The following is a 26,358-nucleotide window of genomic DNA, read 5'->3' as shown; positions in this document are numbered from 1 at the left end:
GAGGAGCATCTGGAAGGAGCTTTTTTTTGAGAATATGAACGAATCCGGCGCTGAATGGAGCAGAGGCACAGCTCCATTTTATTCCATAATTATGAACACTTTTAGCCTGAGTTTCTGAAAGATGTATCCACATCGCTCAAAGAGACCTGATGAATGGCTTCAAATTTGTCACACCGTATCTAATACTTGCACTGGAGTACTTTCCGAAAGACGCTTCCCGGCCTATTGAGGCGATAAGATTACTGACTCCAAATTTTTCATACTGCTTCTCAGACCTGCAATGTCGCTGAACCATCAGTGCACGACACATCGGTGGTTTACATCACTTCTGTATTCTCGAGCTAGTTCGTGCTCCAGGTCCGCACATGCGCTCTTTTTTAGTGGTCTGGTGAAAAACACGCAAATTGCACTGCTACTCCTGGTAGGCATCATATCAGCTCACCAAATTTAAAGAGTGCACTTAGGCTCAAAGTCGTTCGACTCAATTTTGCTTCACTCCCGCTGTGGTGTATAGCAGGAGATCGAAACCAGTATGAAATGTACCACACAGATCTGATACCGATTGCCTTCAGGATAATTCTTACTAAACAGTGCAACGAGGACTGCATTCCCCCTTCAGGCCAGTGATACCACAGTACTCAGATGGTTGAGGAACACTGACAGAACCACGAATATGCGCTCAGCGCCAAAAAACCGATATTTTCAAAGCCTGCTTGCGGTCAATGGTGTAAAACGCCCCGTTGATGACTCTAAACAAAGCAAAAGCCACGATAGTAGCCACCACTGGCGCCCGTGTGGCTCAACATCTTGTTCGTGTGGTTCTGGAAACAAAACACTGGGATACAGTCGCAAAAACAGAGTCCTAGATCAGGAACGGCCATCTTCCACCGAAACCGCATCGACAGCATTCCTGGAATGTTGCAATCCGCATAACGCAGCGGGACGTCGGTCTGTTGCTTTCAGTCGATGAGACTTCCTTCTGGCGAAGCAGTCCGAGCGTATATGGGTATTCGCTGCGAGGGAGCCCGTTCTAAGTACAATCGAACGCGAAGAGAAACGGGATACCATCATCTGTTCGAACCGCAGTGGATTCATTTTGCGACCTCAGTTTGGACTCCTAGTCAAGGCTCATACATAGCATCAACCACTTTATGGAATTATTGAAGACTGTCCCCTGACGTCTAGCGATGTCCTTCTATTGGACAAGGTGATCATTCACCTTTCCCTTTGCGTTCGAAGTTTTGCCGATTCTATCGGGGCAGGGCTGCTTTCTGTTCCTCAGTAGGCTCCGTATTTCAACGGCATCAAAGGAGCGTTTCGTATCGTGGAACGTAATCATCGCACCACTGGCCGAGTCGCTGAAGCGTTCAGCACACAGTGACTCCGAGGCACATTTCTTCATTCTTCTGCAATTCCTTATCCCTCCGGCACGACCCTCACCTACGAGCAGAAAGTAGTGCATTCATTTTCAAAATCAAGAAATCTATGGGATGAGCTGGGGTCTACTCTTCAAAAGTTCGCAATGGAGAAGAGCCAGCGAAGCGCTTCGGCAATAGAAAAGTACAGAGAGCTGGCAAAGCAGCAAATAGCACAGAGGGCACGAGTTCGAGTATCACTTGCACTGGAGAGTACAAGCGGCGACAAGAAACGTATGGAGTTCATAAACAGAAACATTAACGCCGCTCTCAATATCAGAAGATGTGCGGTGCTGCAGACGAGGCCCGCGGAGCAGAGGCGATCCAACTTTGTGGGAGGGCCTACCAGTCTCGAAATGTGGCTGGATAAAAACTGAAACGATAGCAGGAGACCAGTCGAAAATGGCTGGGAGACGTCTGCGGGTGGGGCTTAATTTATCCTCCGGTCGCGAAACGTTTTCGTTCCATTGAACAAATGTATGTTGCGACGCCATCTGAGAACAATTACTGTGAAAATTCGTAGCTCTTCTGTCGTGGTGCTCGTTGACGCAACGCAGATGGACCAGGTTCTTGCAGTGCGATGGGGACTGCCAAAAGCACCACCCGTTGCAACAGTTGATGTGCATGAGCGGAACTCCCGGAGGCCGCGGTTCCATCGTATCTCTATCCGTACAAAATTCTCTGAGCAAGGGAAGACGAAATATTCGCTGGTCGAATCTACGGATCGAATAGAGTTTCGTGTTTCAGAAGTTGCGTTTAGCTGGATGCTGAGAGGGAACGCACCTTTCTGATTCGAGTTCCAGAACGCTCTCATCCACGTTGCCACACGGACCTGCTCATATCGGCGCAAATGCAAATGGGTTCTATCTCGGGCAAAAGAGATTATTTGGAACAGGACTCTAGGTTGCTTCAAACGCAGTAAGATCGAATACTCGAACACCATTACCAATCATCCTCTGCCCCGAGAAACCGATCCCGTTGTATGAGCAGGCCGCTTCAGCCTCGCTCGATTGCTCACCCATACCGTACCAGCGCTATGCTCCGAGCGGGCATTCAGTCGGGCAGTTCTTGAACACTGATGCGCTTTTACCGACAGCTTGCAGGCAGTCAGTGCAATGCCAACAAGCAGAACTAGACGATTTTCCCGAAAGTTCGCTCGACACAGCCGCTGTGCGCTTCGGAACCACGAGACATTGCCAGATGTGTATCGAGGCGATCAACTCGCGATGCAGAAAGAACCTGAGCACATTGTGGCTGGTGAAAGCACACCACAGCAGTCTCTGCATCTCCGATTGCCTCGCCATCGGGCGTTCAAGCAGCGTATCGCACACCATCTCGTGCAACGGTCTCTAATTCAATCGCCTCTTCTCGACAAGTTTCAGCCTGTTCCCGAGATCGTGCTGCGTGCATGACGGTGTGAATGCGTCGGTCGAAATCGTGCAGAATCAATCCCTGAACTTGTAGCAAGCTCTCGACGGGAGCGAGCATCACTGCAGACTTTGTGAGCTGGAGTAGGTCCAGCGCTATAGGCTACCGTCAATCGACCCTACTGGGCGGTCACTTCGTTTCCCACATCATCCACAAAGTCTGCGAACACGAGCTTCTCGCCTCTGCGGAGCCGGCACCATGTGCGTTCCCTGCTCGGCACCACGCGTTCTTGTCAAAGATCGTCCGCTGGAGCCAGTTTGACGCTCATGAGCTCCCCCTCTGAGTGAGGCGCACAAAGCGTTACCCTCTGCGCGCTACCGTCCTCAGGGCGTCGAGATGGGCTCTCGAGCAACCATTCCTCTGGATGGTATGCCGCCTGGCGTCTACCATGCCCGATTGCCGATCATATCGAGCACTGGAAAATTCGAGCTGCTTTATCTGCTCTCCTTGTAGGTCTTTAGCACCGCCCTCTTGATTCAGGGGTACGGAGACGGCTATGATGCCGAGTGTCACGGATCGACCCCGACCACAAAGTCTCTGTTTGTTCATCAACCTTGAACGGTTGGAAATGAGTCTGACTGCTCGACTCTGGCATACGTGCCGCAAGGTGCATGCTGGTTGGCATCCCGTCGGTCTCCATCGTCCGGATAAACGTTTCCGGTATTTCTTTCCTGTTATCGAGAAACCTTGTCCAAGCGCCGCCACCGCGCTTTGCAAAGTAGTTCGAACGCAACGTTGATGCTTATATATACCGCTTCCTTCTTCTTGTGCCCCTTAACTATGCGAGGTGGCATGGATGCGGTGGCAACACTCCATGCCCGGTTTTCTATCGAAATACAGACGCGATGGACAGGCGTTGATACAGAAACTCGCTCCCTCCTATATATACGTCTCGTTCTACTTGAGGATCCATTCCTCACCTTTCTCGAACTGGGAGCCCCAACCGACCGGAGAGCTCGTTTCCGCTCGTTTCCGCCCACGAGCCGAGCAGCAACACAGCAGTTCCTGTGCACCAATAGCAGACAACGCATTGTCGAAGAACGATTCGCCATCGAACCGAGTCGCGGATGTAAAAGACTCGCCTGCGCATTGGTGCCCATGGAAATGGCGTTCGCCAACAGAGCAGATGCGTTCGACTGAACTCGACCGGGGCGAATAGGCTGGTACGAGGAGCAGCGCAGCGCCAATGTCACCTGCGTGCTCGTTGACCTCTTCAGGGTGATGGAAAGCGACGTTGACGCAGAGTCGCACGGAGCCGTGTAAGAACGAGACGCCGTGGAATGCTGCGAAGAACAAGCATGAGGCGTTCAAGACTTCGACCCGTTTTCCGACGCAAAGCAAAACACACGACTCAGTCGCCGTCTGGGCAGATACTCTCGGAATGCGCGTGTGTCGCTTCTCTGTGAACACTTGTTGCTCCCGCTCTGGGTGCCCGTACACATGTCCCCCGTTTCTCCCGAACGAGGTCTCATCGAGTGTGACGAACATCTGCCATCTGCATGATAAGCGTTCGCATGCCCCCGCGAAACTGGCAGCACGGAGCTCAGCGCGGAACGTTCTCGCACAGAGGCGCGTTTTTTCCTGTGTCCATGTGCGTCCCTTTATCACCGTCCGTTTCAACTGTGCGGAGATTGCACACCTTGTGTCTCTTAGATGCTATTTCGCAGATAATATATGTGGAGTGGAACGCATTCATGTCGGGAATGCAGTGCAGACAGAGCCAAATGTGTTCTGTCTGGTGAGTACGACTTGCAGCAAAAGGAACACGAGAACAGCGGCTGATCTGCCTGCCGACCGGAGAATACCTGACATGGACAATAAAGACCGTTTTCTTGGCAAGCTAGCACAGACGGCAGAAAGTGTTCCCGCGACCGTTCTCCCACCTACGGGATACAACCTTTTGTTGAATATTCGCGAGATAGAAAAGGTATAGCAAAGAACGCCGTGCTGGTACAGGTGTTCAAGTATTTACTGATCTGAGTAGAACAAGACGCTTAAAGCGTCCCTGGTAGAGTGAAAGTGCCTTCTTGTGCGCTGTCCAATCGAGCTGCTGCTGACCGCCGGAGTACAATGTAGCGCGGAAGCGGACCGATGAACTCGATAGACTTGCGTTTCAGTATCAGGGATGCAAGTTCTTAGGTGCCTCAGTTTGGTATGTCATTCGACGAGGATTCCAGATGCTGCGTAACAGGCTACCGGGAACGAAGCCGTCCGCATTGTGCTTAAGCGCATTCAGCTATCAGCGGCAAGTGCTTCGTCGCGGCGGCCACGTCGGCGCCGAGACCTGCTCGCAGTCTCACCCTCTCGCTCAGTAGTTTCCATTGAAATGCCTGCTTCCTTCAACCGGCGTTCCTCCGCGCGATTTGCTCGACGTTCGCGAAGGAGTTTGTTCTTCATACGGCGCGCTTCCAGCTGCTCAGAAATGGCCTTCTCACGTGCTTTCTCTGCTTTAGCCCGGTGTATGTGCTCCATAAGCACTCGCTTGTTTTTGAAGACGTTGCCTTTGCACCTGAGATAAAGCTCATGGTAGAGGTGTTTATCGATTTTACCCTGCGCGCGATATTTGCGCAGCAAACGTCGTAGAACGCGCTGCCGCCGCATCCAAACGACGCGCTGGGGCAAGCGTGCGTCCCTTGTACCCTTCCGCTTACCTGGTCCTGTGTGGCGACCTTTGCGCTTCGCCTCAAGGCGCTCACGTACACGCGCACGCGAGTGCATTGCTGGCGGCTTGCGGACAAGGACGCCATCCCGTAGCAGCTTCCTCACGGACTGGCGTGAGTTCGCAAGAGCGATTTTCTCGATCTCTGCCGGGTCAGCCCATATTTTCTTCTTACCAACCCCGGCAACAGCTGCCGCGAGACGCTTTTGCAGCTTGATCGACGTCGTAACCATGGTTGTTACTCTTAGACGAAGACGACTCTTCATTCGTTTCGGCACTGCGGTGGCGCCGGACGCCGCTGCACCCAATCCGATCAATTCTGTAATAACAAGGACAAACTTGGAACCAAATTTAGAACATGCCGTGGGCGACCCCCAGCGCATCGTAGGCGCACATCGAATCGGTTGCTTTTGGAAAGAATTGGTCAAGCGGATAATGAGCTGTTCCTCAATGAGGCTGCTGGCGGACACGCGACGAGCATCCAAATACCTGAAACATCTGCGAACGTGTGCGTATCTAGAATGTGTCTTTAGAAACATGTCGAACGTGCAACGGTATTCTCAATGATTGGATCTAGGTGCTGCATATAGTTCAGGCAGAGGCCTTCGTACACAGTTGCTCTTCTATAGAGGCGGTCTACTTTGATCTTTTTCTATTTCCCACAGATAAATAAATACTTGAACACCTGTACCAGCACGGCTTTCTTTGCTATACCTTTCTTACCTCGCGAATATTCAACAAAAGGTTGTATCCCGTAGGTGGGAGAACGGTCGCGGGAACACTTCCTGCCGTCTGTGCTAGCTTGCCAAGAAAACGGTCTTTATTGTCCATGTCAGGTATTCTCTGGTCGGCAGGTAGATCAGCCGCTGTTCTCGTGGTCCTTTTGCTGCAAGTCGTACTCACCAGACAGAGCACATTTGGCTCTGTCTGCACTGCATTCCCGACATGAATGCGTTCCACTCCACATATATTATCTGCGAAATAGCATCTAAGAGACACAAGGTGTGCAATCTCCGCACAGTTGAAACGGACGGTGATAAAGGGACGCACATGGACACAGGAAAAAACGCGCCTCTGTGCGAGAACGTTCCGCGCTGAGCTCCGTGCTGCCAGTTTCGCGGGGGCATGCGAACGCTTATCATGCAGATGGCAGATGTTCGTCACACTCGATGAGACCTCGTTCGGGAGAAACGGGGGACATGTGTACGGGCACCCAGAGCGGGAGCAACAAGTGTTCACAGAGAAGCGACACACGCGCATTCCGAGAGTATCTGCCCAGACGGCGACTGAGTCGTGTGTTTTGCTTTGCGTCGGAAAACGGGTCGAAGTCTTGAACGCCTCATGCTTGTTCTTCGCAGCATTCCACGGCGTCTCGTTCTTACACGGCTCCGTGCGACTCTGCGTCAACGTCGCTTTCCATCACCCTGAAGAGGTCAACGAGCACGCAGGTGACATTGGCGCTGCGCTGCTCCTCGTACCAGCCTATTCGCCCCGGTCGAGTTCAGTCGAACGCATCTGCTCTGTTGGCGAACGCCATTTCCATGGGCACCAATGCGCAGGCGAGTCTTTTACATCCGCGACTCGGTTCGATGGCGAATCGTTCTTCGACAATGCGTTGTCTGCTATTGGTGCACAGGAACTGCTGTGTTGCTGCTCGGCTCGTGGGCGGAAACGAGCGGAAACGAGCTCTCCGGTCGGTTGGGGCTCCCAGTTCGAGAAAGGTGAGGAATGGATCCTCAAGTAGAACGAGACGTATACATAGGAGGGAGCGAGTTTCTGTATCAACGCCTGTCCATCGCGTCTGTATTTCGAGAGAAAACCGGGCATGGAGTGTTGCCACCGCATCCATGCCACCTCGCACAGTAAAAGAAAAACATGGAAATTTCCCCTGAACTGTCGAAGAGGATACACAGAAGAGGAAAAGTTTCCAAGCGAAAAGACTATTCTGGAAACGCAATCAAAGACTCCCTGCTAAAACACTTCACCCGGGAGAATCTTCCAAAACTAGGGAGCAGGATGCCATTAGGCACCGTGTACCTCCTCATTCGAGGAATGTCGCTCCGCTCGCCTTGAACTGAAGCTCCCCGTCTCACAACTCTGTGTACGAACTCTCGATGCAGAACGCCAGCTGTCCGCATTCCATTGAAATGTTTCAATCGACCTTTCGTGAGTTAACACGACTGATGCTTAGGGTGGAATATGTAAAGCGCCGTCATCGCAGAATCAGAAATCAGAACACGTGCTTCCCAGAATACGTTGTCGTCTGCTCATGCCACATCGATAATGAAAGTACCTTCATCGCTGGTGCCGAAAAGTATCAAGCTAACCCACAAAACAAAACCATGCACCCGCTAAATCTCGAGCGCTGTATGAAGCGCATACTCTTGGCCCAGTACCCGTTGTGCCTACCCGCGTCGGGCGGAATTAAGCGATCTTTGACGGAGAGGGCTCTTGCGACATCGATGGAAGCAAATTGCGAGCCGGTGGTGGCAGATGGGATGCCGCAACGATAGCGAGAGCCAGTTTCTATCATACCTATTCTTCGTCTTGCTCTCGGCATTCGGCCGACAGAAGTCATATCATGAGGATGGTTGAAACTTTCTGCACGTGTTCCTTCCATCTTGTGCTGCAAGGTTTTCCTGGACGAAACCTTCCAGATCTGAGTACGCTCCCTCCCCAAATTCGAGTGGCATTGTCTCTTATAGCGTCTACTCGATTTGGTCCATATATCTTACATCGAGGGTCAGCATATTACGGCAGAAACCGGTGTACCGTATTGCATGGACTTCTCAGTGAGCAAAGGCTGGCCTCTTCGAGCTATTATGAGGGATTCGAGGGACTTTGGAGGGAACAGTGGCAAAAATCGAACAGAGACTTTCATTTTAATGGAATAACTTGAAAGAAGTCTGCGGGGTGGGCAGCGACCGAGTGCAAATCCATCCGCATGTCTTTTGTGAGGGCGCGGAGTGCGTCGAAGAACTAGATGAATTCTCTGCCGTTTAATGTAGATGCAGGAAACGACTTTGCGGTGCGCGTGGAACCCCGGTTGCAGAGCATATAGGCCGTGGCAGTACCTCTAAATCAATAGACTGGAGCCGAGGGCTTGAAAACAGGCAGATGAAGCTGCTCAGTTTTCTCAGAGCTGACTAATTACGTGAATCAGGCATGGAAGGAGCCAGGATGCATACCAACAAGTGGAATGACGGCATCAGGACCCATGTCGATGCTCTGAACTTCGCATCGAGCAGAGGCTGATGCTAAGTTCACTACAGCCAGAGTGTCTAAGAATGTCACAATGACTCAAGCCGATAATCTTTGGCTCGAGTGGCTGATGCCGCTCTGAGTCGCTAACCGTTCTCATTGTACCGGAACGAGAGGCATACATTCGGACTATTTTTTAATGACCTTGAAAACGAAATGTAAGACAAGACGAGTCCTTTGCTGAAAGGAGCATATTCGCTTGACGTGCTGTAAAGCACGAGAGCTACGCTGCTGCACTTTCGACGAATGGTACAGCCTGTGCAGGAATCGATTCTCTGCGATTCCTATTGAGAAATTTAGTACGACATAAAGAAATGCAAAATCATGGGTGACCCGGAAACCGCCAGATGAGAGGAGAGATAAACAGACCTGGACGCACAGAAAGGTGCACAGTAAGCTGGTCGAACGTCAGGTTGGGAGGCGATAGAAGGTGCGTGGCTTGCTGAGATGGAATTTCTTCCGCAACAAATGTGCGCGTGCACTCTCTTTACCGAGACTTGAACCGCCCGACGAACATCAGGAAATGTTCTGTGCTTCCAGTGCGCCCAGCAGCTTTATTTCAAAAAAAATAACGAGGAAATCGCTTAGTCTCCAATGCGCGCAATCTGCTAAAACGCCGAGCAATTCCGATGAAAGAAACTCAGTGGCTGGGCGAAGGGGCAGTTGTTCACCGCCTCGAGAAAAGTTCCCAATTTTTTGCAGTCAGCAACACGGTAAGGCAGGAACGCCGTATATATACACGGGGAACGGTTCCCTTGGGCATTTGGAGTACGATAATGGTGCTTTATTATTTGGTACAAGTCGGCAATATCACGCAAAAACGCAGGGGTGCCTGACAGAAAGTCCGTTTTAGTCACGGTCCCAGAGCGTTTCGTCATCACAGGGTGTTTTTCGAGCGATCGAACAATAGTAAGGGAGCTTGACATTTAATCGAGTGCAGCACATAGACAACTCTAAACATTATATCCAGAGCGATGCAACCGTTTGGGTATGTTTAGCGATCATGGGTCAGCGAAACCCTGGAAACGGCGATCCACGTTGGAGCGATCGTTCATGTTCAACGATATTCATTTTAGCGGGGTGAAATTTCTGACGCATTCTAGCGAAGCTTAGCTGGATTCTTGGGAAAGGCTCCCTTCTACAGTTTTCCTGTAGATAGTAGCACCTGGAAGCTGAAATTGTATACGTTTGATCTTTCTTTACAAGAAAAATATCTGCATTAGAGCAAGCGCGCATTGCTGCTGACAGGAGAAAAATGGTCTATCCGTGAGCTGGCCAAACTCTGTTCCTCGCGCCAAGAACATTGGAGTACCACAGTCACGGCATGGCCGGTGAGCTTTGACATTAGGGCCTTTGCTCAGCAACATACCGAACATCCGCGTGCACACGTCGAAAAGTTTGTTGCTGCTGGTAGCTCGAGCATACTCACGCTTCATGTCCAAGTAATTCGTCTCAAGAACCCCAGATGCCAGTCTGGATTGAGTACAGTGCAGCATGCACACATCAATTCCCGTCAACAACGCCGCCTTTGTGCGGCCAAACTTTGATCGTCATCAACGCACCAATAGACAGAAGAACGGCACCTACCAATCCAAGGATAAGCAGTCGTCGCATTCGCTCTGTGCCACGCATCGTAGAGATGATCCCACTGCTGGAGAGCAGACGAGAACCCATACTCTGCAAGCGGCTATACGAACGCTCAAGCGTGCGGCCCTGAGCTTCAAGGTCCGCCAGAACATTCGCACCAACGGACTCTGTTTCAGCAAGCACGCGCTTTGAATCCTGGATGTGGAGAGAAGCTTTCACGAGTGTGTCCGTTACACCAGCTACACCAGCGCGGTGCTCCTTCGTGGTGTCCAGCAAGGGCGCGTCGGTTGCGTCCACCTCGCGGGCGACCCGCGGACCCGAGGATTGCTGAGAGCGCGAAATTAGTTCTTCTCGCTGCAGTGCCTGCTCCACACCCCGCAGACTTCGCCTCAAGCGCACGACTCGTTGCCTTCCGTCGGAGACTACGGATTCCGCGGCCGCCCTGTCGAGGTCATCACCCTCGGTGGATTTGGCCTCCAACTCCATCCGGGCGAGCAAGTCGTTCGCCGTCCGCAGCCAGTGCGTTATTCTGGACACGACGTGTCGCCGAGCTTCAGCACCAGCTTCGGAGGCGAGGCTGCTAATATCTGCATTTGCTGATTCTATAACATGCGACAGCTCAAGTTCGTAACGACGCAGGTCGCCAGAGACTTGAGGCATCGCCCAAGAGCGACTTCACAACTACGGATCGTGAAATATGTAGGTTCGAGCAGCCAGCAGTACGGCGGCCGGGTTCCGATTAAATGTCACAATAGCTCGACCTTTATATACTGAATTGGAGATTAAGTTGCGTTGATATATGGAATCTTCTTCTGCCCCGGGTTATGTAATCCCGCACGATTCCCGGGCAGCGCATCCTGCTGCGCTGCTGGTGTAGTGGTAACATGGAAGATTCCCAACTTCGCTTTTTTTCTTCGTTCAATACTTGCAGAGCTTTCAGCGTAGATGATCAAACTACGTATAGATACCTGATTTTCTAGAACGTCTAGCGCTGGTACAGCTCAAAGCGCGAACTCTCGTCTCTGTCGGAAACCCCTAACATACCGCTAATGTGAGAAGTTCGGCTCTACGCTTCGCGATGCACAGCACCGGAGCAGTACGAGTCTGCGAACTCCAGCATGCTAGTACTCAAAAATATTCTGAGAGCTCTCAGCGCAGAGCGGCGGTGCGTTTGGCCTGGTGGCTCATTCCCGAAGTTCCCTTTAGGTATTGGCAGTGCACCAAAGTCTGCGACAGTTCAAACACGCAAGTAAAGCACCCGCACAAATAGTGAAGAGCCTTTGTCCTTTCGGGGAAGCTTAAGGCAGTCAAGAGTTGTCCATTACTCATACATACTGGCAGGGTCTTCCCCGCGAGAGAGATATCTAGTAAATCTTTATGCGGAGCATCATCCTGGTTCGCGCTTCGGTGCCTGGCATCACGAGCGGAATCTTGACAATTGTGCATCCTGGATAGCAGAACTTTTTGCAATGCAGGGTTACCAGGTGTCAGCGCTGAGCTTGTACCACAGGCACGACATCACAGCATGTGAAATGTCGGCATAGGTGCGTTGTTTGCGATCAGTTAAAAGAGAACTACACCAATGTCAGCATAAAAAGGCACGGTTCTTCGAACTCGGGCGGGTACACAGATCTTCAGATCTCGCCCTAAATTACATAAAAACATCCCTTGTCTGCCCTGGAACGACTGCTTCCATTCCTGTCTCGTATCCGCGGCTGTAACAATGTCGGTCTCATCTGTCTCTCCAGCTCCCTTGTTGGCAATCAATGGACGTTCATGGCAATGTAGAAAGTGTCGGTTTCGCCACTCGCAGCCGCTGTTGACGCATTTCATGCACAAGCGCGAGTTGCCACCTACACGTCGCTCGCTACAGTCAGCTCATTCGTATACAGCGTCGGTGTCCGCTTCGCAGCGGTCACACTTGACACTGGACAGGTCTTCCCGTACGTCCAGCATACACGCTCGTCCGAAGGCTACTTTCCATTGCGTACACGATTGTTGCAACGCTCAGTACACGTCATCCGGGGGTACCTGGGGCCATCCTCGATGACGACCCCGGTTTCCGCGTTCGTGAACGCCCACTACGATGCCGGGTTTCTCTTGGGGATGATGGCCCCAAATAGGGGATGACTTGTTTTTCGAGCGGAACTGATTACTGGGCTTGACCAGGTTCAGTAAGCTTATGGAATGAGCTTGTGCGCATGCCATCGAGAAACGGTGTCGACTACTTTTCCACCTCAGTCCGCTGGCGCGAATCACTGCACCCACGGGTGCCTTGAAACAGAAACATCGAAAACATGCAAGACGCGTGATGCGAGCATGCACTATGTGACAAAACAAAAATAATGCATTCTTTTGCGTATGAATTCGATGGTCGCGGCTGTTATTTCATGAACCTTGCCCTAGAGCGCAGCGAACCATATCGATTTCGATTACGTACCGAGTTCCTGTGACAAAGCGTCAAAGCAGTGACTCCGAAACGGCAACTCAGCACCAGGAAACTACGTATGAATCCTGAAGCGCTTCTTGCCATCGTTCGAGTGCCGGGGCTGCACATCTAGAAAACGGTCGGAAAAGCATGCAAAGTACGATCACAGCAGGAAGGTCAGAGTTTCATTTCAGTTTGATTCTTCACTAGACGGGTCGGACGGCTGTAGCCGTCTGGGTCCCGAGCCTACCGCAGACGCGTGCCGCGGCGTCGGATCCACTTCCGTGGTCACCAGCGGTTACAGAAAAGCTTTGCGGTGCCTAGACGGGCTCTAATTCGAGTTTGCGATTGGTGAGCGTATGTAGGCTCATCTTTTCAGCGACATTGCGCTTGCTGAGACGGTGTGCTTTGGGCACCAACACGTGCTATATGCGGATTATTCTGGAATGCTTTGGTTTGCGTCGTCTTCTGGGAGCAGCATGCGCGATCGCCCAGCACGATGCAAAGCGTACCGAGTGCTCCGAATAGCATGAGCAGGATTTACCAGAGGCGAAGGTTAAGAGATCTGCAACAGATATCTATCTGTAGGAACTTTCAAAAGCCATAAACGCCAACTAGCATTCTTCTCGGATCCTCAATGAGCGCTTTGATTCTACGTAGAAACGTCACTGCCTCCCTACCGTCTATTAAGCGATGGTCGTACGTCAGGGCCAAATACATCATAGGCCGGATAGCGATCTCGTCTCCGACAACGACTGGCCGTCTCTGAATCGCGTGCATGCCCAGAATTGCCGATTGTGGCATGTTAATGATGGGGGTACTGAGAAGACTGCCGAATACGCCTCCGTTCGAGATCGTGAACGTACCGCCTTGGAGCTCCTCCAACTGAATCTGACCTTCTCGAGCTCTTTTTGCAAAATCGGCCAGCTGCAGTTCAATATCCGCAAAGCTCATCTTCTCCACTCCACGCAGCACCGGGGTCACAAGTCCGGTAGGCGTGCTTACTGCGACAGATATATCCACGTAGTCTCGATAGAGAATTTCATCGCCATCGATTACAGCATTCACCTCAGGTTGCTCCTCGAGTGCAATCGCTGAGGCTTTCACAAAGGCACTCATATATCCCAGTTTTGACCCATAGCGTTTCTCGAAACCATCCTTAAAGCTTGCGCGCATTTCCGAAAGGCTCGTCAGGTCACATTCGTTGAATGTCGTTAGCATAGCAGCAGTATTCTGAGCATGCTTAAGCCGCTCTGCAATACGACGCCGCATGCGGCTCATGGGAACACGACGCTCGCCGGCTTCGTCCTGTTGCAGGAGCGCGCCTGCAGCTGCAGCTGCCGCTGCTCCACGCTGGACAACAGAGCGCCCCGTGAGTTGCGCAGCCGCTGCCTCTGCGTGCTCTTCACCGTGCTCAACGTCTGCCGGTGGTGGCGGTGGCGACCCTGCTGGCCCTCCTGATCGCTCTTCTTGCGGCTCGATGTGATTGGGCTCAGGTTCACTCTGAGAAAGCTTTTCTGCCTGGCGCTGCTGTGCCGCGACTGTTTCGCCTTGTGCGCCCACCTCAACTCGGAACAAGTCCTTACCAACGGTAACGTTGTCACCCTCGGCTGCCATGATCTCCCGTATTACTCCAGATACAGGAGATCGAACATCAACCGTGACTTTATCCGTCTCGATTTGTGCCACAACCTCGTCCTCTTTCACCGCGTCGCCAACGTGTTTTAACAGCGCCACAAGTGTACCTTCTGTGATAGACTCTCCCATCGTAGGAACGGGAACCGTCTCCAAAGGACTAGAACGAGTTGCTGAGGGCATACTAAGCCCTCTCTTACACATCTTCTGCAGAAGGCTCCCGAGTGGACGCTGCAGACGCTGCTCCGAACATGCTAGCGCACCTACCCAGCAAATATAGCGGTGCGACCAGCTGGGAATCCTCGGATCGCGGTGCCAGACTCTCACGGGTCGAGCACTGAGTCCCAGAGGTGCACGTACCTGGCGCCCCAGACGGCCCAGAACTGAACGAACGTGGGGAATCATATACCCACGCTCTACACACCGAAAACAATGAATGCTTTGCGAGCGACAAACGTTGTATAGGCGGTGCAGTTTGATGGTGAGCGGCGCACCGCCCGCCCTAGACAAAACGTCCGCCACCGATGTGCAGACGCCTCTCAGTCGTTCTCGGCCGGCCCCTTACTACTGGCTTCAACTTGTCGCCGTGGAATTCCACCTTGAGAAATTCCCCCACAAATTTGGATTATCTCAACTCCGGAGGCCTCTTCCTCAGAACCGCACATCCGCTGATACTGATTGCAGTGTTAATTTCTCGTTTCACAAACTCCATGCGTTTGGTGCCTCTGATGGAACTCATTAATGCCATGATTATCAGAATTTGTGCCCTCTGTGCCACATTAGTCTTTTCATCGCCCCGTAGGACAAATGCCTTGTTTCGCCCATCTCCTCTCTTCTTCGCTCGATGGTCAGCGAGAACAGGATTCCGCTCGTTTATTTTGCGGGAGCCGGCGACACCGGCCCTTCAGCCTCCTCGGCTTCCATGTCCTTTAGGTCCCCTGGCTTTTCATTTCTTCAAATGAATGCGCTTGTTTACGCCCTAAGTTGGGGAACTTCTCCGACGGAGAGTGACTTTCGCAAGAATGAAGAAATGTGCCTCGGAGTCACTGTGTGCTGAACGCTTCAGCGACTCGGCCAGTGGTGCGATGATTACGTTCCACGATACGAAACGCTCCTTTGATGCCGTTAAAATACGAAGCCTACTGAGGAACAGAAAGCAGCCCTACCCCGATAGAATCGGCAAAACTTCGAACGCAAAGGGAAAGGTGAATGATCACCTTGTCCAATACAAGGACATCGCTAGGCGTCAGGGGACAGTCTTCAATAATTCCATAAAGTGGTTGATGCTGTGTATGAGCCTTGACTGGGAGTCCAAACTGAGGTCGCAAAATGAATCCACTGCGGTTCGAACAGATGATGGTATCCCGTTTCTCTTCGCGTTCGATTGTACTTAGAACGGGCTCCCTCGCAGCGAATACCCATATACGCTCGGACTGCTTCGCCAGAAGGAAGTCTCATCGACTGAAAGCAACAGACCGACGTCCCGCTGCATTATGCGGATTGCAACATTCCAGGAATGCTGTCGATGCGGTTTCGGTGGAAGATGGCCGTTCCTGATCTAGGACTCTGTTTTTGCGACTGTATCCCAGTGTTTTGTTTCCAGAACCACACGAACAAGATGTTGAGCCTCACAGGCGCCAGTGGTGGCTACTATCGTGGCTTTTGCTTTGTTTAGAGTCATCAACGGGGCGTTTTACACCATTGACCGCAAGCAGGCTTTGAAAATATCGGTTTTTTGGCGCTGAGCGCATATTCGTGGTTCTGTCAGTGTTCCTCAACCATCTGAGTACTGTGGTATCACTGGCCTGAAGGAGGAATGCAGTCCTCGTTGCACTGTTTAGTAGGAATTATCCTGAAGGCAATCGGTATCAGATCTGTGTGGTACATTTCATACTGGTTTCGGTAACCTACGATACACTGCGAGAATGCATTTGATCACAAGCATCGAGGGTGAGACCAAGTTGAGTTCAAAGACTACAACAGTAGCAATTTTCTGGGATTGCGACGTTCTTCGATAGTGTCGGGCTCGCAACGAGCAAGTCCAAGGCGCCCATAACTTTTTTATGTGTCGCGTGAAAAGTCGGTAGGTATAAACCCGTTATCTGCGGTCGCCTCATATACAGACTGAAGCATCAGAGAACATAAGGCTACAAATGTCCAGACTAGTTCACGAAGTCATCTAGGCTACGTTAGGATCGTATGAGACATGTGCCACGCATTTTCGGCAAAGGTACACTTCAGTCGCGAGCTCTTGACTGATGTAGCTACCGTAGCGATCACACGCAGCTATGCAGGTCTCCCGCATCCCGGCAATGCCCTTTCAAGGCAAAGCCAGGCGAGCTTCTCTCTGGGCTGCTATCGCGAATCTATAGGCGAAACATGCTCTCCAAGTTCTTAATTGTTTCTCGCCGCTCGTCGATGTCTTGTAACCCCCGAAGATGACTTAGCGGGCCATGTAGAAGCTTGTTCACGATTCCTTTGGTGAGACGCTCAACAGCATCGCGTTCCTTGTCCGTCAAGTCGGCGAGTTTCCCCGTAACCTTCGCCAGCTCCTCGAGCCGGATATCCTCCGCTCGATCCTGCAACTTCGTTATCGCCGGAATGCAACCCAGACTCGACTGCCAGTTTCGAAACTGGCGCAGCTCATCCCGCAACAGATTTTCCGCTTCGATCATCAGGCGGCGGCGACGTAGCTGATTACGTGCCACCACCGCCTTAAGGTCGTCAACGTTGTACGCGTGAACACCGTCGATTCTATTCACGTCCTCCGCAATATTCCGAGGAACCGATATGTCAATGAAGATTCGAGAGTGCAGAGCGGCTTCAGCTCTGGAGAAGTGTTCTTCAAGGTTATCCGCGGTAAGAAGAGGTTCACGAGATGATGTGGATGTAAAGACGACATCTGCTTCGATCACCGCATCAAACAATTCACTCATAGGCCGGATAACAATATCTACATCTGGAAACTGCTTAAGCAGGTCACGTGCCCGCTGCAAGCTCCGGTTCACGATCGTTATGCGGGTCACACCTCGTGAGAGCAAGTGCGTCACTAGAAGCCGTGACATGGCACCAGCTCCAACAATGCAGACCTGCGTACTCGTCAAAGCGGCTGAAACGTTGTTCATATCCTCAACTGGAGCTGCATGTAGGCCCCCCAGGATGTCGTCTGCGTACCGTGCAACCATCAGTTCTACAGCAGCCGAGCTAATGGAAACAGCTCCTTTCGATATACCTGTTTCAGTCCGAACACGTTTCCCCGCTGACACTGCTGCGTTGAGCAGCCTTGTGAGCAGTTTTCCAGCCATGCCGCCCGGCTCCGTCGCTCGTTCGTAGCATCGTTTCACCTGTGCCAAGATCTGACCTTCACCAACAACGAGCGAGTCCAAACCAGCGGAGACGCGTAACAAGTGCCAAATGGCATCCTCTTCGACGAGCATAAAGAGATGGCTTCGCAGTTCTGGTATTTCGATACCGCTCCGCTGGCTGAGGAACTTTGTTACCTCTAGAATACCGCGCTTCGTGTCAGCACATGCAAAGTACACTTCGAAGCGGTTGCAGGTGGACAGCAAAGCAACCTCGTTCACGCTTGGGCAGGCCTCGACAACGAGAGCTGCAGCCTCCTTCCATTCTGACTCAGGAACTGCGAGCCGCTCACGCAGGTCAACGCTCGCAGTGTGGTGCGACAACCCGATCACGACAATGCGGTCGTCTGCCGTTCTCGAACCGTTTTGCTTCTGGCGACTCTCGAGACTGCCCCTGGCGGGCGGCTCTTCTGCTTTAGCAGCTACTTCTGAAGCAGCGTCTGCCACAAGGAGCCGAGCGCCGCCTCGGCAGGCTGTTACTAGGAGCTTCGTGCCAGCGTTGTACGCGTTCGGAACCTTACTCTGGCTACAGAAACGAGCCGAACAGGAAAGCACGGCCCTCCGAACCCCAGCACACGCTACAAACGCAGTCAACCCCTCCATGCCTAGAAGGTGAAGCTAAAAAACCTTCCCTATTGAACCAGTTTCGGCGTCCTGCGTCCACACAGCGTAAAGATACGACGACAGAACACGCACCTCTTATATACCAAGAGTCTGCCCGCGCTGCCTCGAAGAGGCCTTCGGCCTGCACAAGTGCTCCGCGAAGCGCAAATAGCTTCTCAGACACACCTGAGCGTACAGCACGAAACCTACCAACAGACGCTGCGCTCGACGCCGAGCGCGAGCGCGCCGGCCTCTTGATGCGCTGCGGTACCTCGCGGCCTCATTCGGGTGCGCTCCATTACCTGGACATTTCGTACACCGCAGTGCACAGCGTACCGCAGCCCCGAATCTTGCGCGCCTCGCTGCCATCGACCCGATGCGCTCCCGGGCGCTGCCGCGCATCCCGCGCTGCCGTCGAATCTCTGGAGAGCGTCCTTCTCGGAATCGCCCGCGATGCGCTGTCTGCTAGCCTCCAGTTTTGGGAGCACGGCATGATGCGCGCGGCTCGGGGACACCGGCGTCGTCAGGTGCGACGCAACGGGTGTCCAGCGCGCGAACACGCCGCGGGTGCATCGTCATGCGGCGCGGTAATGCTGCAGCATTGCCCAGCAAGGAGTAGGTCTAGAATTGGTTTGTGTGCCAGTGCGTCCATCAGGGAGTTTTGGTTGGTACAGGGGGTGTCGGAAATTGCGCCTTTAGTTTGATCAAGGCTAAGTTGCTGTGCCTATCGGCAACTTGTTCGGCTCAGCACGGTGTGTCTGGATTGTGGTGCGGGCTGACGCCGTCTTGCCGCGTGTGAAAGGTCGAGCGGCGTACCGTCGTTACGCCGGCAACCGTCGGTGTCGTCAAGCGCTGGCGAGCGCGCGAAACTCGGGCCGTGTTCCTGGAGCAACTAGGGCGCCCGCTGTGACTTAGAGGGCCTAGGTGTGGGGTACTTGTCCCTGCTGTGTGCGAGTAGGTGTCTGTGCAATAGAAGCTTTTTTCGTGAGTTTCCGTTCCATGTTGAACGGTAGCACCATAGGGAGACCCAGCTCCGCTTATCCTGGTGCTTCACATATCGCAGAAGCAACAACACCAGGCGAGATAGGCGGTCCAGTAGAAGAGACTGAATTGAATGGGTACCTCAGCGCGAACAGGAAGGTCGCACAGGCAACGCCTCTTGTCCAAAATCAGGTCCACGGGCGTTCGACGGCACATGCTTTTGACGAGCATATCCATGTGGGGTCGCCACCAGTGCAAAACGGCATCAGCCAGCTGAATGGAGGCAATTTTGGACCACTAGTTACGGCTTCGCATGCGAACGACGGTGTCGCATTTGAGTTCCATCCATCTGGTATCTTTATTCCGAGTTCTCGAAATTCGAACCAGCAAGGGCCGCCGGGTGCGTTCGCTCCGGAGTGGGCACCGTGCGCACGCACATGGACAGCAGCACCAGCGCAGACGGTAGCAGGAGCAGTTTATACCTATCCACATCGCAATCCGGCCGCATGGGCCAATAGTGCCGATGGCCGTTATTTTTCTCGTAGCTTGGGCCGAGGACTGTCGCCTGGGCACTCGAACGCCATACCCATTCATGGGGTGCAAAAACTGGGACACACCGCCTCGCCTTTGAAGCAGGAAAGTATAGAGCCTGGTTGCCTAACTGATTATTATGATCGAAATCGAGTAGCGATTCAATTGACTGGAAAACTGATAGCTTCCGGGCAGTTGGAATCGCTGCTGGAGCAGTCACCTGAAGACGAGCATGTTACGGTATGGCATCCAGCCACAGGCCGAACGGTAGCCGGAAATGCCGCACCGTATCGTCGCAATCTGGATGCCTGGCTAGAGAAGAATCCCGGATGGGTCGAAAAATCGTTTGAGGAGAAGAGCTCCAAGCGCCGACGAGCGTCCCGGCGCTCGCGAGCGGCGATGGCGGCATTTTCATCCTTATCTACTGCCAACGACCACGTTCGCGATATCCTCAAAGAGGTAGACCAGAAAGTGCGTGAAGCACTTCGGGAGAGAAGACGCACAGGCACTCCAGAGGAAGCGATGATGGTTGCTGAAACAGTACCCATCGCCTCTGAGGCCTCATTCCAAGACTCGTTCACCACGACTGTTATGAATTATGTGTTGAAAGACTGGACATCAGATGAAGTCGTTCGCCTGGTGGAATTGATCGTGCGCTGCAGTGAAGAGCTGGCCCATTTGGGGCATGGAGTCGATTCAGACGACGAATGCTGTGATCTTGCTGAGCTGGCGGAGCACGGCTCGATCGAGGCGAACATTACAGAAAGTTTTCTGAATTGTCGAAAGCATCGTTCGCGAGGTCCGTGCTCAGTTGCGATGCCTCTACGCACGTGTGCCGCACAAAGAGAAGTTGCCCCTGGAAGTGGTGGTGGAGTTGGCGGCGGCAGCGGCAGCGGCGGTGGCCAGCTTGTCCCGCTTGACATGGATGATATACAGTTCGTGCCTTCACCTGTACGTAACGAGACGCCGTGCGAAATTCATCCCCATTCGACTGATACAAATTCGGCTTGGAGAAAAATTTTTGAGGCGCTGCCCTCAAAACACCCGAGCTCCGTGATTCTTCGCACCCATATTTTGTTTTCGCAGGTGCTCCTAGCAGCTGCACATCGCGGTACGCTGACCAATCTTATACAGAGCCCGTCACCGACAAGTTCCACAAGCTTGGGGAGAACGCATCTCGAGCACTTGAACCGTGCGCTTTCATCGAGTCACGATTCATCGTACGGTGCCGAGCAGCTCGCTGGCTTTGCAAGCCTGGGGCTCCATGCGCACTCGCCTTCAGTGTCACCAGCGACAGGGCTGAGCTGCAGCGCTCCGACGGAGAGCAATGGAACACCGCGTAGTATGTTCCGTGATGTGCGGGTCACGGTCTGGGACCCTACGACTGGGAAAACCATCTCCGGCAACGCGGCTCCATGTTGGCGAAACCTTGAAATTTGGATGAAAGAGCATCCGGGCTGGTGTGTCAAACCTGAAGATGAACTGAGCGCCTCTAGACGATCGAAACACAAGCGAGCTCGTGAACTGGGCATTCCTTGTTCCTCAAGTCCGTTTCCAGCCTCAGTCAGCGGCTTTGAAACCGCTCTGGCGGAGATACGCACGAGAAGTGATCGTCTACCAGGGAGCCGATGCGCCGTCGCTGCAGGACAAGCAGACTATAGTTCTATGGCGCATTCTTTACCGGATGAGCATGACTGCATCGAGGGTCTCCTCATGATGCACGCTGGTCGTCCACTTGGGAATGCCCGAGCTGAGGTTGCGGATCTTCGCGCGTCACCCTATGGAAAGCCACCGTTACCACCACAGCCACTGCTGCTGACGACGAGTTCTGACCAGAGCTCCACCCCAGAGACCATGCACGCCAATGGAGAGACCGCGTGATATTTTGTCGCGAACGAACAAGCAGGCCAAGAACATTTGGGGACGGGTGTCTATCTAGCGATCACAGAACGCTAAGGCTTTGTCGAAGTTGACTCGGCGCCGCATACAAAAGCAGCGAACGCGTTGACACGCACCCGATGTTGGCATTGATGCTGTAGGCTCGCTTGCGGCAAGGCACACATCCTAAACATGATGATTTTCGATTATAAAGGTACATGAGAGGATCGCAAAGAACAGACGTAAACGGGAAGTTGTCTAGAAACATGGGATCGCTGAAGACAACAATATCCTCGATCCAGAGCCTGACCAGGTGTCGTTAAGCGAAGCTCTCTCCCCAGCAGTCTGTGCCAAAGAGCCGAGCTGGGTTCGGCGAAGCACCTGGACTTTCGAGCTGCAACCATGTTTGATTGAAATGAAACTCTGACCTTCCTGCTGTGATCGTACTTTGCATGCTTTTCCGACCGTTTTCTAGATGTGCAGCCCCGGCACTCGAACGATGGCAAGAAGCGCTTCAGGATTCATACGTAGTTTCCTGGTGCTGAGTTGCCTTTTCGGAGTCACTCCTTTGACGCTTTGTTACAGGAACTCGGTACGTAATCGAAATCGATATGGTTCGCTGCGCTCTAGGGCAAGGTTCATGAAATAACAGCCGCGACCATCGAATTCATACGCAAAAGAATGCATTATTTTTGTTTTGTCACATAGTGCATGCTCGCATCACGCGTCTTGCATGTTTTCGATGTTTCTGTTTCAAGGCACCCGTGGGTGCAGTGATTCGCGCCAGCGGACTGAGGTGGAAAAGTAGTCGACACCGTTTCTTGATGGCATTCGCACAAGCTCATTCCATAAGCTTACTGAACCTGGTCAAGCCCAGTAATCAGTTCCGCTCGAAAAAAAAAGTCATCCCCTATTTGGGGCCATCATCCCCAAGAGAAACCCGTCATCGTAGTGGGCGTTCACGAACACGGAAACCGGGGTCGTCATCGAGGATGGCCCCAGGTACCCCCGGACGACGTGTACTGAGCGTTGCAACAATCGTGTACGCACTGCAAAGTAGCCTTCGGACGAGCGTGTATGCTGGACGTAAGGGAAGACCTGTCCAGTGTCAAGTGTGACCGCTGCAAAGCGCACACCGACGCTGTATACGAATGAGCTGACTGTAGCGAGCGACGTGTAGGTGGCAACTCGCGCTTGTGCATGAAATGCGTCAACAGCGGCTGCGAGTGGCGAAACCGACACTTTCTACATTGCCATGAACGTCCATTGATTGCCAACAAGGGAGCTGGAGAGACAGATGAGACCGACATTGTTACAGCCGCGGATACGAGACAGGAATGGAAGCAGTCGTTCCAGGGCAGACAAGGGATGTTTTTTATGTAATTTAGGGCGAGATCTGAAGATCTGTGTACCCGCCCGAGTTCGAAGAACCGTGCCTTTTTATGCTGACATTGGTGAAGGTTCCCAAACATGTCGAAAAATCCGCTCACTACGTCGTCGTTTCTCCTCGTTGCAAACTTGATCGTTGTCATTGGCAGCGTCAGTTGGGCGTATGGATGGTGCTTTTAGTGGTTACGTACCAAGCAAAGCTCTACATCTATGCCGGCAGCAATCAGTTCCTGTAGCCAGCGGCGTTGTTTGGGTGCAAGCGTATCGTTGGTGCTCTTCACTTCGACAAGTTTGCAGCTGCTTTTGCCACTAGAACGCCATAATAGCAAGTCTGGCGCCCCTGAGCGCCAGTAATACAAGTCTGTCACAAGACGTGTGAGAATTTGCACTAGCCCCTGAGCACCAAGACCCGCAACGATCACATCCCAGGGAACCGGTGCTTGTGTTGGCGTCCAACGACGAGACTCGATAGCGCTGCGCTGAAGCTGCTCGCGTGTCCATTGCGAGAGTTCGCTTTCAGAAAGCATACTCAGTTCCAAAAGACGTTTGCGGATGTTATCAGCTCGATTCACGTAGAACATCTCCGTGCCAAAGTCAAGAGGCTGTGCCTGACAAGGAACGTGAAAAGCATCGACAACCGGTAGGCGCAGCATATCTTCGAAGAAGATGAAGAATAAGGCCTCGAATGTGCGACCTTCGAGGTGCGCACCAGTGTAGCCGAGTTCTGCTTCATAGAACTGCAAAGCAAGGTTCTCCACAGTAATGGCTAGCGTGTTATCCAAACCGGCGAACTTGACGCTACCACCACGACGACCCGATCCAGGCAGCGCTCGCCCCCGGAGGACTCGCTCTGGGATAGGTATGGACAAGGCGGGATCGTTGGGAAGTCTCACGTCAACTCCTAGTTCCCTACAAAGGCGTGATGCGCGTTTCCAGAGAACGCTGCGCTCCGCATCCCGGACAAAGGCATCCGAGAGCGAATCAAGACACACGCGGAACGCACCTGCTCGGTCAGCTAAGCGCTGCGCGAGGATCAGCGAGAGGCGATCATAGAACTTGCCGCGACGTCGCAGGCAGAGATTGGCGTTGAGAAGAAGTTCGAGGCGGCGAACTGAATCCAAGTAGTGTCCATGCGACTCTGCAACCGAAACTGAATGCCACAAAATATTCGCCAAGACGCCTACAGTGGTGTAGGGCTCCCTGTAGAGACGCTGTAGGTCGCACAGTTGATCATACCGGGTCACGCGCGTCGCGATAAGCGCCTCATCGCTGGTTTTCAGTGCTTCACGAAGCCGCTGTTCGGCAGTCATGGATATTTCGAGTGCAGCCGGCTCCGAGGTGCCGAGCATCTGCTCGAAAGATTGTTCTAGCTCCCGAGCGCTTTGAAAAGCCTCGAGTGCGCTTCGTGATGAAAAGAGCGGCCGTTCAACGAGGCATGGCGGCAATGGATCCTTGAGTTCAAGGCCGTCGCGCAGCATGTTTTCAAGACCTAATGGTGCCAGCGCTGCCCACGCGGCCAACAACGCCTGCAAGGCCTCGGGGCAACTGCAAACTGCAGGTAGGATCGTTTCTTCTAGCTTCCGCCTTGCTGGCGTAATTTTCTGCTTATTCGTTTGAAACAAGGCCCCAGCGACGCACGTCTTGAGCATACAGGCACTTTGCAGGCCGAGATCTCGGCACAAAGTGGTGACCTCTGCTTGCGTGAGCGACTTTAGCAGCCTGAAGTAATCATCGGTACACGCTGGCCTATCCTTCAAGAAGCCATGCTGGATGAGTTCTCGGCTGGCCTTCGCAACGTCAACCTCTCGGTAGCGAGTCTGCAGTGAGCAGGCTCGAAACCAGCGGCCCGTCGAGAAACCTTTGCGAAAAAACAACCACGAATAGAGCCATTGTGAAGCAGTTGCAAGCGAAACGAATGCTGATAAGTAATCTAACTCCGCCGCGGAAAAGAGATGTCGCTCGAACTGGAGACACCAGTGCACACTGAGCGCAAGTAGACGATACGTGTAGGGTCCCTTTGTTAGTGTTCTCAGCACTGAGTGCTCCAGTGCTCGGTTCGTTACAGTGTTTGTCACCTGGCTCATATGCGGCTCTGTGGAGCAATTTAGGCGACGAGTGCATCGATCGAGCGTGACCTGCAATGCATCATCCCCAGGTGAGACAGCTCTTTCCAGACATACTGTTAGATGTGACTCGATCGATGAGGCAAAGCGTAACTCTGAGCACACAGGACAAGCGACAACTGTATTCGGTGCACCGTTATAGTTTCGCCATTGTTGTTGTTCTACCAGCAGCTGTCGCTGCTCTCCTCTGTCATTTTGCAGTTCCGCTGCCTGCTTTGCCCGCTGGAATGCCGTTCTTATGTCAGCCATAAAACTCAGGGCGATGTGCCGCCAGGCGATCGACCTCGTGGCCTTGTGGGCTGCGTAAAACTGTGAACTGTGACAGGAAAACTCCACGAAATACGATTCAAATATTCACACTGGCTTGACTTTTGCGTTTTCTATACCCATCGAAAAGTATCAAGTGCGAAGGCAGAAGATTCGAGAAATGAAACGACGCTAGAGCTGGTTACCGGGAGTCTCCCGCTGGTGCAGCCCCTCTGCTGTTCGAACTCGCAGCACTTTGCTACACGCCGAGCTCACGAGGGCGCTCGTCCTGCGTACGGGCGAGCCCGTGGCAACACGCAGCCAACCTTGTAAAACGGCACTGCACTGAGGCGCTGCCCCTGTATACCAAGTGAAGCACGCCTCGAACCAGGGGCTAGCCCAGTCGCTGCTTAAGGCAGTCGACCGGCTTCGAAAACAAGCGCCTTTCCTAGGCCCTATTCCCAAACGACAGCAAAACGAAGCAGCAACTTCTCTCCAGCAGTCGACGGTATTCGGAATCAAGTTCTTTTTCCGAAGCACCCAGCTCAAAAGACCGCGAAATGAGGCACTTGTTTCCCAGCAGCACTCGACCGAAGCCCTGCTGCACGTTGGCGTCAGCAGAGCGTAGCAACCAAATGAGCAGGCTCGTCACGAACTGTACCGTTCAACAAGTGCGCGAGTCCAGCCCACTCAAGGTACTTGCTTCAGCATTGATCTAGGACACCGTCCCAAAAGAGCGTCCAGGTAAGTGCGCTGCTTCGCCACCAGTAAGAAGCCGCCACTCTCCGTGCAGTGCTCAACAACAATTCAAGCGCCTCGCTAGAATATTCGG

At 52.9% G+C, this 26,358-nt stretch overlaps 6 protein-coding genes and 1 non-coding gene across 7 annotated transcripts, besides 2 other annotated features; 2 read left to right on the top strand and 5 right to left on the bottom strand.

The window, feature by feature from the left end:
* Positions 1–2,485: 2,485 nt before the first annotated feature.
* Positions 2,486–4,684: a sequence feature (possible transcribed region).
* Positions 2,550–3,128: a sequence feature (possible transcribed region).
* A 391-nt stretch (positions 4,685–5,075) lies between the features above and the next one.
* Positions 5,076–5,735, bottom strand: CYME_CMJ057C (60S ribosomal protein L19; the record flags this gene model as incomplete). Its single annotated transcript, XM_005534749.1, has 1 exon — positions 5,076–5,735. The coding sequence occupies one exon, from the start codon at positions 5,733–5,735 to the stop codon at positions 5,076–5,078; it is 660 nt and encodes a 219-aa protein (XP_005534806.1).
* A 4,531-nt stretch (positions 5,736–10,266) lies between these two features.
* Positions 10,267–11,010, bottom strand: CYME_CMJ056C (similar to vesicle transport v-SNARE protein; the record flags this gene model as incomplete). The annotated part of the gene is made up of 1 exon (XM_005534748.1): positions 10,267–11,010. One exon carries the CDS (start codon positions 11,008–11,010, stop codon positions 10,267–10,269), a length of 744 nt encoding a protein of 247 aa, XP_005534805.1.
* A 147-nt stretch (positions 11,011–11,157) lies between these two features.
* Positions 11,158–11,248, top strand: CYME_CMJ325R. Its single transcript is given in 3 exon segments — positions 11,158–11,174; positions 11,188–11,205; positions 11,213–11,248. It is a non-coding gene; the product is annotated as a tRNA-Gly (tRNA).
* A 2,124-nt stretch (positions 11,249–13,372) lies between these two features.
* CYME_CMJ055C (2-oxoglutarate dehydrogenase E2 component) lies at positions 13,373–14,818 on the bottom strand (the record flags this gene model as incomplete). The annotated part of the gene is made up of 1 exon (XM_005534747.1): positions 13,373–14,818. One exon carries the CDS (start codon positions 14,816–14,818, stop codon positions 13,373–13,375), a length of 1,446 nt encoding a protein of 481 aa, XP_005534804.1.
* A 1,961-nt stretch (positions 14,819–16,779) lies between these two features.
* Positions 16,780–18,378, bottom strand: CYME_CMJ054C (glutamyl-tRNA reductase; the record flags this gene model as incomplete). Its single annotated transcript, XM_005534746.1, has 1 exon — positions 16,780–18,378. One exon carries the CDS (start codon positions 18,376–18,378, stop codon positions 16,780–16,782), a length of 1,599 nt encoding a protein of 532 aa, XP_005534803.1.
* Positions 18,379–19,377: 999 nt separating this feature from the next.
* CYME_CMJ053C (hypothetical protein) lies at positions 19,378–21,771 on the top strand (the record flags this gene model as incomplete). Its single annotated transcript, XM_005534745.1, has 1 exon — positions 19,378–21,771. One exon carries the CDS (start codon positions 19,378–19,380, stop codon positions 21,769–21,771), a length of 2,394 nt encoding a protein of 797 aa, XP_005534802.1.
* Positions 21,772–23,333: 1,562 nt separating this feature from the next.
* CYME_CMJ052C (hypothetical protein, conserved) lies at positions 23,334–25,529 on the bottom strand (the record flags this gene model as incomplete). Its single annotated transcript, XM_005534744.1, has 1 exon — positions 23,334–25,529. The coding sequence occupies one exon, from the start codon at positions 25,527–25,529 to the stop codon at positions 23,334–23,336; it is 2,196 nt and encodes a 731-aa protein (XP_005534801.1).
* Positions 25,530–26,358: the final 829 nt, after the last annotated feature.

Source organism: Cyanidioschyzon merolae, chromosome 10, assembly GCF_000091205.1.
Source record: "Cyanidioschyzon merolae strain 10D DNA, chromosome 10, complete genome".
In the NCBI taxonomy this organism is placed as follows: Eukaryota; Rhodophyta; class Bangiophyceae; order Cyanidiales; family Cyanidiaceae; genus Cyanidioschyzon; species Cyanidioschyzon merolae.
This window is presented reverse-complemented; position numbering and strand designations above follow the sequence as displayed.